We start from the raw sequence: 15,018 nt of genomic DNA, 5'->3' as shown, positions 1-15,018 counted from the left end.
TCCTTCCTTCCTTCCTTCGGCAATTGGGGTTAACTGACTTGCCCAGGTTCACAGAGCCAGGAAGTGTTAAGGGTCTGAGGCTAGATTTTGTCAGATACTCCTGACTTCAGGGCTGGTGCTCTACTACACCAACTAGCTGCCCCAAGAAAATAATTCTTTAAGAATTAGTATTGAATAAGTGGAAACTAATGATTCTATGAGACATCAATATACAATAAAACAAAATTTAAAAAGTAAAAGATTATTAGACCACCTGAAAGCCATGGTCAAAACAAACAAATAAATAAATAAAAGGCCCACGCGACATTGTTTAAGAAATTAGAAAGACAACTGCCCTGATACATCAGACTCACAGGGTAAAATAGAAATTGAAAGAATCAATAATTTCATTAAAGGAAATGATAACAATAAGATAACATAACAACATTTATAGGATGAAGACAAAACAGTACTTAGGGGAAAATTTGTATATTTAATTGTTTACAAAAAAAAAGTGAAAAAGCAGATCAATGAATTAGATACGCAATTAAAAACTAGAAAAAGAACAAATTAAAAATCCCCAATTAAATACTAAATTAAAAATCCTGAAAATTAAATGAGAAATTAATAAAATTGAAAGTGAGAAAACAATCGAACTATTAAAACTAGAAACTGAAAAAAGACAATAAGGAAGAAGAAAAACAAATTACTAATATCAAAAATGAAAGGGATGAATTCACCACCAATGAAGAGAAAATTAAGATAACTATAAGGAGCTATTTTGCACAATTATATGCCAATAAATCTGACAATCTCAATGAAATGGAAGAATATCTACAAAAATATGTTATCCAGATTAATAGAAGAAGAAATAACATATTTAACCCAATCTTAGGAAAAAAAATTGAACAAATCATTAGTGAATTTTCTAAGAAAAAAATCACCAGGACCAGATGGAATCATAAAAGAAATCTACCAAACATTTAAAAAATATTTAATTCCAATACTATATATATATTTTGGAAAAATAGATGAAAGAATCCTACCAAATTTCTTTTATGACACAAATATAATGCTGATTCTCAAACAATGAAGAACCAAAACAGAGAAAGAAAATTATAGACCAAAAATCTAAATAAAATACTAACAAAAAGATTATATCAATACAAGGATCATATACTATGATGGGGTATTTATACCAAGAATGAAGGATTGATTCAATATTAGGAAATAGTACTGTAACTGACATCAAAAACAAAACAACAGAAATCATATTACTAGATGATCATATCAATAGATGCAGAAAAAAACATTTGGCAAAATATACCACCCATTCCTATTAAAAATATTAGAAAGGATAGGAACAAATAGAACTTAAAATGATTAATAACATTTATCTAAACCATCAGCAATATTATTTGTAATGGGGATATGCTAGAAGCCTTCCCAATACAATAAGGGATGAAGCAAAGATGTCCATTATCACTTCTATTATTTATTACTGTATTAGAAATGTTAGCTATAGTAAGGAAAATAAAAAGAAATTAAAGGAACTAGAATAGGCAATGAGAAAAGAAAACTATCACTTTTTGCAGATGATTTGGTGTTATATTTAGAAAACTCAAGAGTAGAGAATCAACTAAAAAAGCTACCTGAAATTATTAACAATTTTAGCCAAAGTTGCAGGATGTAAAAAACTCATGAGTTATCAGCATTTCTATATACCATCAAATATGGCAGCAAGAAAGAGAATACAGAAAGAAAATAATTGTAGATAATGTAAAATACTGGAGTATAATATTTGGGCTAGCTTTCTGGAGGTCCTCTGGAAGGGCCTTGGTCTCAGCAGGATAGATACCATGAGAATGGACAAGAAGAGAGTCCAAAGTCTTTATTGTCTCTTACACAGTCTGTATCTGTCATAGTCTGACCCAGTCTCCTCTATCAGTCTGCGAGTCTGACTTTAGTCTGACTTCCTATCCCCAGTTCTTATATACCCTATTACAATTACATCATTGCAGCACACTGAATATGTGTGAATTAAAGAACTATTACATCCCCATGTTAAGTACTAAGTATATATGTGAACTAGAGAACAATCACTTCATCAATTCCTCTGAGTTAATACCTTGTTTCAAGTATACTTCTCCAGAGTTCTGGCCCTCTATACTGGGAGACCTACTTGCCAAGACAAGCTCAGGAACTATGGGAACACAAGTATAAAACATTCTTCACTCAAATACAGCCAGATCTAAAACAATTCAAAAAATATTAATTGTTCATGTACTGGCTGAGTCAACATAATAAAAATGACTTCTATCTAAACTAATCTATTTATTCAATGTCATACTAGTCAAACTATCAAAAATTATTTTATAGAATGAGAAAAAATAATAACAAAATTCATCTGGAAGAATAAAAGTTCAAGGATATCAAGGGAATCAAAGGAAAAAAAAAAAAAGGAAGAAGATAGTCTAGCTGTACCAGATTTCAAACTGTATTATAAAGCAGTAATTATCAAAACAATCTGATACTGGCTAAGAAATAGAATGATGGATCAATGGAATAAATTAGGTACAAATTATAGTAAATGACCATAGTAATATAGCATATGACAACTCAAAGATCCAAGCTTTTTTTTTTTTTTTTAAGTAACAGCTTTTTTGTTTTTCAAAATACATGCAAAGATAGTTTTCAACACTCACCTTTGCAAAATCTTGTGTTCCAAATTTTTCTCCCTCCTTTCTCCCCACCCTTCTCTGCTAGACATCCAATATAGATAAAATATGTGCAATTCTTCTAAACACATTTCCACATTTATCATGCTACTCAAGAAAAATCAGATCAAAATGGGGAAAAATGAGAAAAAGGAAAAGCAAGCAAACAACAAAAAAAGTGAAAATGCTATGTTATAATCCACACGAGGTCCCCACCGACCTCTTTCTGGATGAAGATGACTTTCTCCATCACAAGTCTTTTGGAATTGGCCTAAATCACCTCATTGCTGAAAAAAATCATATCCATTAGAGTTGATCATCACATAATCTTGTTGCCGAGTACAATGTTCTCTTAGTTCTATTCACTTCATTTGGCATCAGTTCATTTAAGACTACAGGCCTTTCTGAAATCATCCTGCTGATCATTTCTTATAGAACAAATATAATATTCCATAACATTCATATATCATAACTTATTTGGCCATTAGCCAACAGATGGACATCCATTCAGTTTCCAGTTTCTTCCCATTACAAAAAGGGCTGCCACAAACATTTTTGCACATGTGGATCCCTTTCCCTCCTTTAAGATCTCTTTGGAATACAGATCCAGTTACTGAGACACTGCTGGATTAAAGGATATGGACAGTTTGGGCCTTTGGGCAATAGTTCCAAATTGTTCTCCAGAATGATTGGATCAGTTCACAACTTCACCAACAATGCATCACTGTCCCAGTTTTCCCACATCCCCTTCAACATTCATCATTATCTTTTCCTGTCATCTGAACCAATCTGAGAAGTATGTAGGTAGTGTTACCTCAGAGTTGTCTTAATTTGCATTTCTCTGATCAATAGTGATTTAGAGGATTTCTTCATGACTAGATATGGTTTTAATTTCTTCATCTGAAAACTGTCTGTTCATATCCTTTGCCTTGTCTTGTTTTAAAGAGAATGTCATCCCTCAGGTGAAAGAACCAATGAAGGCAACCTTTTTTCTGGATGTGATTCTCACTAAGCAATAACTGGTTGCTTAGGTAGAAATAAATAATATAAATATAAAATAAATATAATAAAATAATATAATGTGTAATAGAGGAAAACTGGACACAGTGTGTATCATTTGCCCCAGATATTAGGAGCACAGACTTCAAAGTGTTTACAGAAAGGATGGGGAGAATTCCTACTGAAGAAATTAAAATTATGAAGAACAAAAAAAACCATTCTGATGATAAGGAAATGTTTTTGAAAAGATCAATGTGGATACACATGAATGGCAAACAAATTAGAATTTTAAAAATCATATACAGAAGGTAACAGAATAAATATATTAAGACAGTGTAAAGAGTTTGGCAATTCAGAATGAGAGAAAAGCTAAAGACAACAAACAGGTAATGGTGCTTTTTGAAGCTGTGTTAGGAAAAAGGAATAAGGAGATAAGGAAGAGATAGAAGTACTGGTAGCAGTAGTGACAGCAGTGGGGAGAAGAGAACAATGATAACAGATGTCTGAGAGAGGACATAGCTGCTCAATCTTTATTTTGCTGTTTTTTTTCCTTGCCAAGGATAATGACCTTGGATCTGAAAGGACAGAACAAAAATGGCTAGTCGGGAATTGATACTTCATATAAGGAAGAAGATAATAAGGGCACCTACTTGTCCTTGATTTAATCTAACTCAAGAATTTCTAAAGCATCTATTATGTATCAGGCAATGCTAGGTGCTGGGGATACAAAGACAAAAAATCAAGACTATCTTAACTCTCCAGGACCAAATTATATGATGAAAAGTATGAAATGCAGTATACAAGAAAAGAAATATGAAGTAATCCCAATGGGCATTTAGATAAAAGGATTGGTGAGGATCAGGAAAGGCCAGGAAAGGAGAGGGCACTGGAACTGAGCCTTGAGTGCAGAAGGGGATTTTAAGGGTGGAGGTGAGCAAGGAGAACAACTGAGATGTAGAAGACAGTATATATTCCCCATAGAGAGAGATGGAATAGAAGAGTAGTAAAATGAACAATTTAGTCAAAATATATTATTGTTTACAAAGCATGAATTGGAGAGAGGAATAGTTGGAGACAGAGAGACCAATTAGAAGCTATTCTACAGTAGTCCAGTCAAAAGCTGAAAATAGTGAACTACATTCTTGTGTATTAAGAGAACTGGCCAATGTGACCAATGAGCCAATCATAATCTCTGAAAGATTATAGAGAATGATATGGGTATCACAGGATAGGAGAAGGGCAGAGATCCCAATTCTGAACTTATATAAAAGAATCAAGTACATTAATTAAATCAAGTACATCAATTAGCTTGCATACAATCAAATATACAAACTTTTAAGTATGTAATTATAAGTTAGATCTTACATATCTGGATCTAGAATGCATCACTAAAAGGATACTTAGTTAACAACAAGAAAAAGGTTTATTAAATAAGAAGACAGCATGGCTTCCTAAAGAACAAGTCACACAAGACTAATTTTTTCCCCCTTTTTTCAATGGAAGCCTTATATACTGGAACTTCAGGGTAACTCTTTAGATATATCATTTATCTGGATTTTAGCTAAGTATCTGACAAAGTCTTCATATTCTTCTTTAAAAAGATGGAGAATTATAATCTAGACAATACAGCATTAGCAAGAATTAAGGACTGTAGGATAATCTTTGGATCAGGACAGTTATTAATAATTTAATTTTGATTTGGAAATCTTTAGTGCAGTACCCTGAGGACTGGTGTTCAATATTGTGCTGCAAAATAGCTTTATCTAAGATCTGAATAAAGGCAAAGATGGCATGTTTATCAAATTTGCAGGTAATGCAAAAACAGCTAGAAGAAGCAATACAGTGAATCCCAAAGTCAGGATCCAAAGAAAATTTGGACAGGCCACAATTTAATGGACAGCTAAAATTACCAACGTGAAATATAGTAGTGGTAAATGTAAAGTCTTAAATCTGAATTCAATAAAAATCAAATTCCCAAGTATAAGACTATAATTACACAATCTCACAATTAAAAGGGACTTCAGAGATCAGCTGGCCTAAATGGTATCTAAATAAGAATCCTCTCTACAGCCCAGCCAACAAATGACAGTGTTGACCAGTGGAGATAAAAGATTTACATTCAAATTATAGATCTGCTCTCTAATATGTGTATGACTTTAGGTAAGTTGTGTAACCTATCTAGGTCTTACTCCTTTTGAGAAGAGTGGATTAGATGGTCTATATATCCCTTCTATAAATCTACAATCCTTTAAATCCTGCAGCATTGGTTTTAAAGTAAGGCAAAGAGGAGTTCAAAATTGCATGTTACCTCTTGAGGTAACCTATTCCACTTGTAACTTCTGCCCACTGCTCCTAGACTTGTTCTCTAGAGCTAAATGGAACAATATTAATTTATCTCCTCTATAACATTTCTTCAAAGGCAACTATCATGATCTTTTACACACTTCTTCGCTGGAATTCTATTCTCAGTTTCTTTAGCCAGTCATTTCATGGACCATCACCACTTTGGTCTAAATCCTGTGGGCAATCTTTAGATGATCAATTTAATTCCTAAAATGGTAGCATTCAGAAGTGAACACACTATTCTATGTGTTTACTTCTGAATGTTACCATTTTGTATAATACATACCATATGTATTTTTTTTTTACTGTACCCAGTTTTTGTTTATCTACTACCTTTATTTTTTTTTAATTTAATTTTATTTAATAATAACTTTGTATTGGCAGAATCCATGCCAGGATAATTTTTTACAACATTATCCCTTGCACTCGCTTATGTTTCATTTTTTCCCCTCCCTCCCTCACTCCCCCTCCCCCCAAGATGGCAAGCAGTCCTATATATGTTAAATATATTGCAGTATATCCTAGATATAATACATATTTGCAGAACCAAACAGTTCTCCTGTTGCACAGGGAGAATTGGATTCAGAAATACCATATGTATTTTGATTAGAAGGAAAAAAAGAGCTTGACCTACCTAACCGTGAAATTCTTTCCTTAATGCATTTATTATCATTAAAGTAGTTATTATTTTTTCTTTCAATTCCTTTTTTTATTCTGAATTTTTCAACTCTTACCAAACATGGACACTTTAATTTACAAAGAAGAAAAGGAAAAAGACCTATACTTTAAACTATAAATTTCTGTTATGTACATTTTTAAAATTTAACATTATTATAACAAACTTCCCTGTTTGTGTCTCCCACCAAAGTTACTTTTGTTTAATTCTGTGCATTTTTTATTTCATGGATGCTTTTTCTTTTCTTTTTCATCATAATTACTCTCTAGTAACTTCTCCCTATAACTTTCTCTGCCAAAAAGAGAAGTCCTATTTTGTAATAAATATAGTCAATCAAAACAAATTCACTCACTGGCCATAATCTGAAAATAAATTTTCATTCTGCACCTTTAATTTATCACCTTTTCCCCAAGAAATGGAAATCAATCACATTTTGCTTTTAAGGCTTTGTATGACATTGCTGTCTCAATCAAGTTTGCAGCTCACTAAAACCCTCACATCTTTTTCAGATGCATGGCTGTCCACCTCTTACTTATGAAGGTGATTTTTTTGAACCCAGGTATATGACCTTACTTTTAATCTTCTTAATCTATTTCAACTTCTTTTAAGATCCTAATTCTGTAATCTATTGTGATAACTATGCCTTCTGGTTTTGTGTCACCTGTAAATTTGATAACTATGGCTTCTGTCCCTTTATCCAAGTTTTGGATAAAAATGTTAAGCAATTTAGGACCAGGCACAGATGTCTAAGGCACTCCATTAAAGGCCTCCTTCCAAGATAAATTGAACTATTAAATGGCTAGTCTTTGGGCCTGGCCATACCCCGATTGTGAATCACCTAACTGTAATACTCTCTAGCTAACCTCACTCTATCTTCTCCACAAAATAGCCTAAGAAACTTTGCCCAGCATTACATAAACAATACTCATCATTTTTTCAATCTACCTGCCTGAAGACCGTACTGGACAAGAAATGGGGTTTATTTGGGATGGCTTATTCTGAAAGCTCCCATGGTAGGGCTTTTGGGATCATGACTGTTCTGGATGTTCTAACTACTGCTTTAACAAATATGTTCTAGAAAAGAGGTGTCAAACACTTGATCCATTGGTTACATGCTGCCCATAGCACTCCTGCTTACAGTCCAAATCAGATGAAAATGTAAATGGGACTATTTAACAAAATTAAAAATACAGTAAAACACTGATTAAATTACATATACACTCATTATATATTAAAATTAAGTCAATATGTTGTCCTCAGGGATCCTTAAGTATGGATTAGTGACTCATATTTTTATTTGAGTCTGACACTACTATTCTAGAATTTTACTAAAATATTGTTGCATAGCTTATTTTTCTAAGCTAAATTTTTATTAGTTTAATAATCTCTCTGTTTTCCCTCTGCCAACTTCAGAACTATTCCAAAATCACTGTTGCAAGAGAATAAAATTCCTTCATTATAAAACAAAAGTTTCTTGATCTGACAGCATAATGAAGAGATATATGAAAGCTAAACACTACCTTAACTCCTAGCTTCCTCTAAATCAAAATTTTAGTCAAGTTGATGTTGCAAAGGCTTAAATTCTTTAATTCAGAGAGCAGCGAGACTATCCAAAAGGGACATGATATTCTCAAAATCACTGGGCCAGAACTTCATTTAATATACTATCTGTGAATTCTTGATGTACTTAAAAGCACTACTTTATTATCTCTGAATAGGCTATATTTTTTCACAATAGCTTTGAATCAACTCTATAGCCACAGATTGTGTCAGAGCAGGAAGTTATTGGTAAATAAAATCCAATGACAGTTAATTTTCTTTACTGTAAGCAGTATTATTCCTTACTTATAGCAGGTAATAGAGTGTCTCTGTAATTCAAAATATATAGCTTACACACACTGCAACAGTATAAAAAAAGTAATTAATTTTCTTTCTTTCTTTCTCTTATAATTCTAGTTTAATGCTTATGGATAATACTCATCTTGAAAAGGTACTATATGGTCAATATGTAATCAAGTCATAGCAAGGTTTTCTTTTTATTCACCCCTAAACCCATCAGAGGTTTTTCTTTTTCTTTTTCTTTTCTTTTTGCTGAGGCAATTGGGATTAAGTGATTTGCCCAGGGTTGTGGTGTTCTCTTCTTTAAAATATAATGGTTCTCTGGGAGCAAGTTTTTCAGGGAGGTTTTCTGGAGGAAGCCTTAGTTTCAGTTAAAAGTAATAATCACTCCAAACACAGCCAGCTAATAAAATGCAAATGTTTATTTTCTCCTTCCTTGGGCCCCGGTAGCTTTCTTAGAGGCCTATCTCTCTGCTTGGTTGCAAGTGCTCCCTCCGAATGTCTCCAAATCCAAAGGTTTGTCCTTCAGCCTCCAGACAGCACAAGGGTGGAAAATGGAGTGAATCTCTCTTGCCTCCGAGAGAGGGCTTCTGGCTCTCAATTTCCCGGAGTGCTCCTTTTGAGTCTTGTCTCCTTGCCTGGGTCTGGGCAGCTTTCTGGAGAGCCTTTCAGACCAGCCTTGGTCTCAATAAGGGAAGTGCAGGAGGCCAACCACCATGGTGGGATGAATGAATCTGGTTGCGCCTTCGAGAGAGGGCTTCTCCTGAACTGCCCGACACTCTCCTCTCAATCTTTTCAACTGAACTTTGCTGACTGAGCTCAGCTGTTTTTATGCTATCTCAAAGGCTGACTCCTCCTCCGAAAGTGGGATTGTGGGATCCGAGAGTGGGATTATGGGTTTCCTCCCAGAGTGCTCTCTGGCCCTAAGAGCTTCTTGCTTATATGAGCTCTCTAAAGGTGTGAACACAGCCATTGTTTCTATCAGTTCCACTTAGTATCTTGTTTCTTCTGGCCCATACCATCTCCTTGTAAGAGCAGATCAATCATACTGAACCATGCTAAATTAGAATGACTTTACACTTTGTAAGGCTTCCAACACAGGGTCACAGAGCTAGGAAGTGTTAAGTGTCTGAGGCCAGATTTGAATTCAAGTCCTCCTGACTTCAGGGCTGGAGCTCTATTCACTGCACCACCTAGCTGCCCCACCAGAAGAAGTTTTTCTAACAATTTTCCTAATAATTATAGTTAGCTTAAACAGGAATGGGCTACCCTGAAAGGAAGCAGATTGGCTCTCACAGGGGTGCCAAATGAAGTCTGGATAGACACTTTAGGGATCTAGTACAGGAAATTCATGCTCAAGCATGGGTTTAATGGGTGGTCTTCAATGTCTCTCCCAATTCTGATTCTGTGATCTGGAAGCACCTCAAATATGCTGTTATAAGATTTCCATTGATAGTCTTGTAAATGTTTTATTAGAAAACTCATTAGCCTGAATAATACTTGTATTACTCTGACCATACTTAACAATGGAAACCACAAATAATTTTAATTTCAACTAAGTGCAATAAAATATCTTGATAACAACAATGCTATTGTCAGGAAACCAGGATAAATTTCCCCTTCTTATTCTGATTTATTAGAAGAGATGCGGGAAATATCATATATTTTTGAAAAATTATTTGATCAGGGCAGCTAGATGGCATAGTGGATAGAGCACCAGTCCTGAAGTCAGGAGGACCCGAGTTCAAATCCGGTCTCCGATACATAATACTTCCTAGCTGTGCAACTTTGGGCAAGTCACTTAACCCCAACTGCCTTAGCAAACAAAACAAAACAAAGAAAAGAAAATTATCTAATCAGATACACAGGGTGTATAGTAGAAGATTCACAATCAAGAGTAATGGCTCTGATATTCGTGGCTCTGACATTCATTGACCATACACAGAGACAATAATAAGACCAATAACAATGATAATAACAACAATCAATGTTTATGTAGTGCTTTGATCATACACTACATCATTTGCTTCTCACAATAACCCTGTGAGTGAAGTATTATTTTATTCCATTTTCAGATGAGGACTTTATGCAGAGGACTGAATAGAAAGAATAGTATTTATGAGGTCAGAGGATCTGAATGAATTTAAATCCCATCGCTGCCATATACCATCTACATGTGAACTTAAGGGTAACTCATTCAAGCTTTCCAAGTCTCGGTTCCTCCATCAATAAAACAAGGGGTTAGGTTGGATTTCCTTGAGGTCCCTTTCAGCTCTAAATTTATGATCTTATATCCCCGAGCACTAGGCCCACACCACCAACTGTTCATTTGACAGTTAGAATTGGATGTCTGAAGTCATCTCAAACTTAACATATCTCAAGCCAGAACTCATCATCTTTTCCTCTAAACCCACAATGAAATTCCTTATTTCTAAAAAGAGCCTCAATATCCTCTGAGTCACTCAAATACAAAATCCTTGTATCATTTCCAGCTCCTCACTTTCTCTCACCCCACCTATCTAATCAGGTGCCAAGGGTTATAATTCTACCTCTCTAATATCTATCACCAGCATGCCCTTCTTTTTTCTCAAAGTTTAGGCTTTTGTTCCCTCTTAGCCAGACTACAGCAATGTTTTAATTGATTCTCCCTCCTCTTCAATAATTTTCTGTACAGTTCAACTCGAAAGAACTTGAGTTCACTCATTTTGCCAATCACAAGATCACTTGTAATTGGCGTGGCATTTTCAGTAGAATGAAAAGGTCAGAATCCAAACTACACTGAGCTGAGAAGTGAGTAAGACAGGAAGCAACAAGGGGATACTATTATTTTTGAATGTTAAGGATCCTTAGAAAAGCTATTAATATTTAGTGAGCTCTTCATTTTTCCCTCACATTAGGTGGGATGTGTCTTGAGTAGTTTTCTGATTCACATCTGATAATGTTCAGAATCCCAACTCCTGAAGGAAAAATACATTTAGATTGGATTGAAAATTCTAGTTGCTATTGCTTTAACTCATGCTGCAAAAATCTACATGCCAATCACCTGAACTATTTGAATCACAGAGGAGATAGAATTGTCACCAATAGGATTAATAAAAAAGGGAGAAAAGAGAATAGAACAAAACACATTCCCAAGTTATCATCACAAATCATGCTTGGATAGAAGGAAATGGTTCCACTAGAAAGAACACATTCTCCAAATTTTACTGGTACCATCTGTGGACTACAGGCATCAACAGCTGCAGAGGCTTTTCACAATATAAAACATAAATAGCTGAAAATTTAGGTTGGCTTAACTTGCTTTGGATTAGATATAAGGGGACTAGTCTCGTATTCTACTTACAATGCATGGTACTGTGCTTTGTGGAGAGCAGAAATGTTGAAAATGTTGAATGATTAAAATTCTCACTGTCACTTTTTTCTTAACATTTTAAAGTATATGTATTTAAAATTGCTAAACTAATAGACTTGAACAGTCATATAATGGGAAGATGTTTTGGATGTTGAGGGGCCTAGGCAATCGAGGGATCAAGAATCAAAGATTTCAAGGCTTTTTGGAGGTTATTTAGTCATCTTTTTTAAATTTACAAATAATGTGACACCCAAAGGAGTAAAGTGATTTAACCATAGTCATATTTTGTGCTAGTTGGTGGAAAATATCAACTAAAAAACAAGTCTCCTGATTTCTACACCATGTTGCCTCCCTTTTGGGGGATTTTATTATCAACATGAAATGCATGTGAAAATTATATGTACAACACATAAACCAGTTTTTCCTATAATCACAATTCAGGCACTTTTGGAACAAGATTAGTTATGGATCTTTTCAAGTGTGATATATGAAATACTCTATTTCCATGGCATGCACAAAATGACACATTCTCAGTATGTTTCCTTTTCAACTGCCTTGTTTTATAGCTTCACCTTGGACCAATGTAAAATTTCTACTATTACTGGAGCAGTTTCAGTAGGTGCACTTAGGCACTAAGCATAAATATAGGCCTATAAGCTCCTTAAAGACAGGGGCTATGATTTTTAATTTTTTGTATTGTTTGTAACACCTATCATAGTACTCTAAATGTAACAGGCATTAAAAAAAAGTATCTATTCTGAGTGCAACTGAAGATAAGGGTGGCTGGATAGAGGAAATAAAAGGGGTTTCTCATGAACCATGAAGAATACTGGAAAACATTACTTTTTAAAATTTGGGTTAAATTTTAAATGAATTCTTTGCTTCTGCTTAAGAGAAATTGTAATATATTGTGTTAATTAAAGAAAAAAGTTATAGCTAAATACATTCATTTTGTGAGATGGGACTTCTATACAAAGGGAAGCCCGCCAACATCACAAAAATCTAAAAAGATTTAAAAATAAGCCAGGATTTTCCCTGGGTCAAATCTTAAGTTAAAAGAGCTCAAAATATGCCTATATGATGCACTGTGGTATATGTAGCTTGTAAAAATGCTAAGTAAATTGTCTATTTTTTGAAAAATGAACTGGAGTTTTACTGAAAAGGCCATGATAGGAATGGAGCCCACAGACAGAAATAATGTCTCCAACCAGCAGACAGAGCTGTAGTCCACTGCTCTTAACTGAACTGGGTATTTTGTTTTTCATCTTAACCCCAATTCTGTAACCTTCCCTTTCTCTTCTTGCAATGTGTGCAGTAGTAAAGAACTCCAAAACAGAAAAGTAAAAACAAAAACTCTTGTTTTCTTGGCTGATTAACTTATTTAGAACCCACTAGTGGCACAATATTAATTGAACATAAATCCGGGAATCATGAAGGCTTGAATTTAAATCTAGCCTTAGACATTTATTAGCTGTGTGATTTTGGTCAAGTTAACTTATCCTCTCCCTGCCTCAGTATCCCCAACTATAAAATGAGGATAATATTAGTACCTAACTTGAAGGTTATCGTGAGGATCAAGTGATATGTAAAAAATACTTATACAATGTCTGGCTTGTAATAGGAGCTACATATTTATTCTCTTGTTTTCCCTTATTCTATTAATGTAGTCCACTTTTCTACCTCCCGTTCCTTCTTCTGTCTAGATCTCCAAAAGATAATTTTTAAAATAAAGAAATACTTATACTTACTAGAAAGGACGGTTGTAAGGAAAATGTAGTCAGAAAAGGAGATGAGTCCACATTCTCCAAGTGTATAAAATATGCTGCCTTCATCAGCAAATTTCTCTCGTTCTTGAGATATCCTCTAGAAGAATTTCAATCCCCCCCAAAGAAAGAAGATAACAAATTAGTCAATGAACATTAAGAAAAGAGCCATTATTTACACAGTGGCGTCAAGCTACTTCTCATAAGCACATTCTTGAAGGCCATTCTAAATCAATGGATCCTTTACAGGCTTCAAGAATACAGAAATTACAAGGCACTTTTGAGTATCAAATCAGACATAATATGGAACTGGCAAATTGAAAAGAGTCCCAACATATTAGTAGGCAAAAAGCCTTCTGACAAACATATTGCCTCAAGCAAGGACTTATTTAATGTATGTTTTGTTTCTAAATGGAATTTACCCCCTTCCTTTAGAGGTTATAAAAGTAATAAAACAAAAATAAATTAAGAAAATCTTTTTGAATCTCCCAGCAAGTACCTTGCTGCTGTTTATTCACAGAAACCCAGAAAACAAAGTGTTAATAAACTTAGTTATAAAGGTTTCTATCTAATGTTCTAATGGACATTAAGTTTTGTAATGCAGCAAAATAAATTATCCAAAGAAGAATTTGAAATAAAGTATATTTGCTAAGTTTGGGTTATTAATATTTAGTTTTACTATGGTTAGTACCTTTGGTTGATGTTATTCCGTTAAGGACTCTGAAAATTTAGTTTTTACCCAAGACAAACATATCTTTTGGCCGAGCAAAGGCCCTTTGGGTTCTCTTGATTAGTATTAGTACATTCCTCTGGATCACTGAATTAGATTTCTATTTATCTACTCTGTATTCTCACTTCTGAGCCAAATTTAAGGCCACTTTTTCACTTTATTCCTCTACATCTCAAATACTGAAAAGGATCCATCAGGGTTAAACTGGGTACTGAATTTCATCTGTGCTGGAAAAAAATGTAGCTATGCAAGAGTCTATCATAAATGGGGATATCAAAATAACACAGAACATTAAAGAAACTAGTGCAATTAAAGTCACATTAAATCATGCAAGCATATATAAGCAGAGCACAGTACAAGCATAAACTTGGGAAGAGTATCAGGAAACCAACAAACACCATCAGGCCAACAGCCAGCTATACAACTGACCCATGGGTTACCTCGTTCTAGTAGGGATCCCATCATATATACAAGATAAAGGAAAGAAAGCTGATTAATCAACCAAATGAAAGTAACCACAGGCAGTGTCAGTGTGTCAGTGTGAACGGTTACCCTTCCAGAAGAGAAGGATGACGAGAGGAACCATCCAAAGAGCAGGTACGCCAGGTCAATGAGGGCAG

At 34.4% G+C, this 15,018-nt stretch overlaps 1 protein-coding gene across 1 annotated transcript in view; it reads right to left on the bottom strand.

Moving 5' to 3' along the window:
• The window catches only part of MICU1 (mitochondrial calcium uptake 1), a 234,430-nt gene that overhangs the window by 118,911 nt on the left and 100,501 nt on the right, over positions 1 to 15,018 (bottom strand). The window contains exon 6 of the mRNA XM_051982176.1: positions 13,654 to 13,768. Within this exon, the coding sequence (XP_051838136.1) occupies positions 13,654 to 13,768 (115 nt within the window). The remainder of the gene's footprint in view (positions 1 to 13,653; positions 13,769 to 15,018) is intronic.

The sequence above is a fragment of the Antechinus flavipes genome, chromosome 2, assembly GCF_016432865.1.
Source record: "Antechinus flavipes isolate AdamAnt ecotype Samford, QLD, Australia chromosome 2, AdamAnt_v2, whole genome shotgun sequence".
Classification (NCBI taxonomy): Eukaryota; Metazoa; Chordata; class Mammalia; order Dasyuromorphia; family Dasyuridae; genus Antechinus; species Antechinus flavipes.
This window is presented reverse-complemented; position numbering and strand designations above follow the sequence as displayed.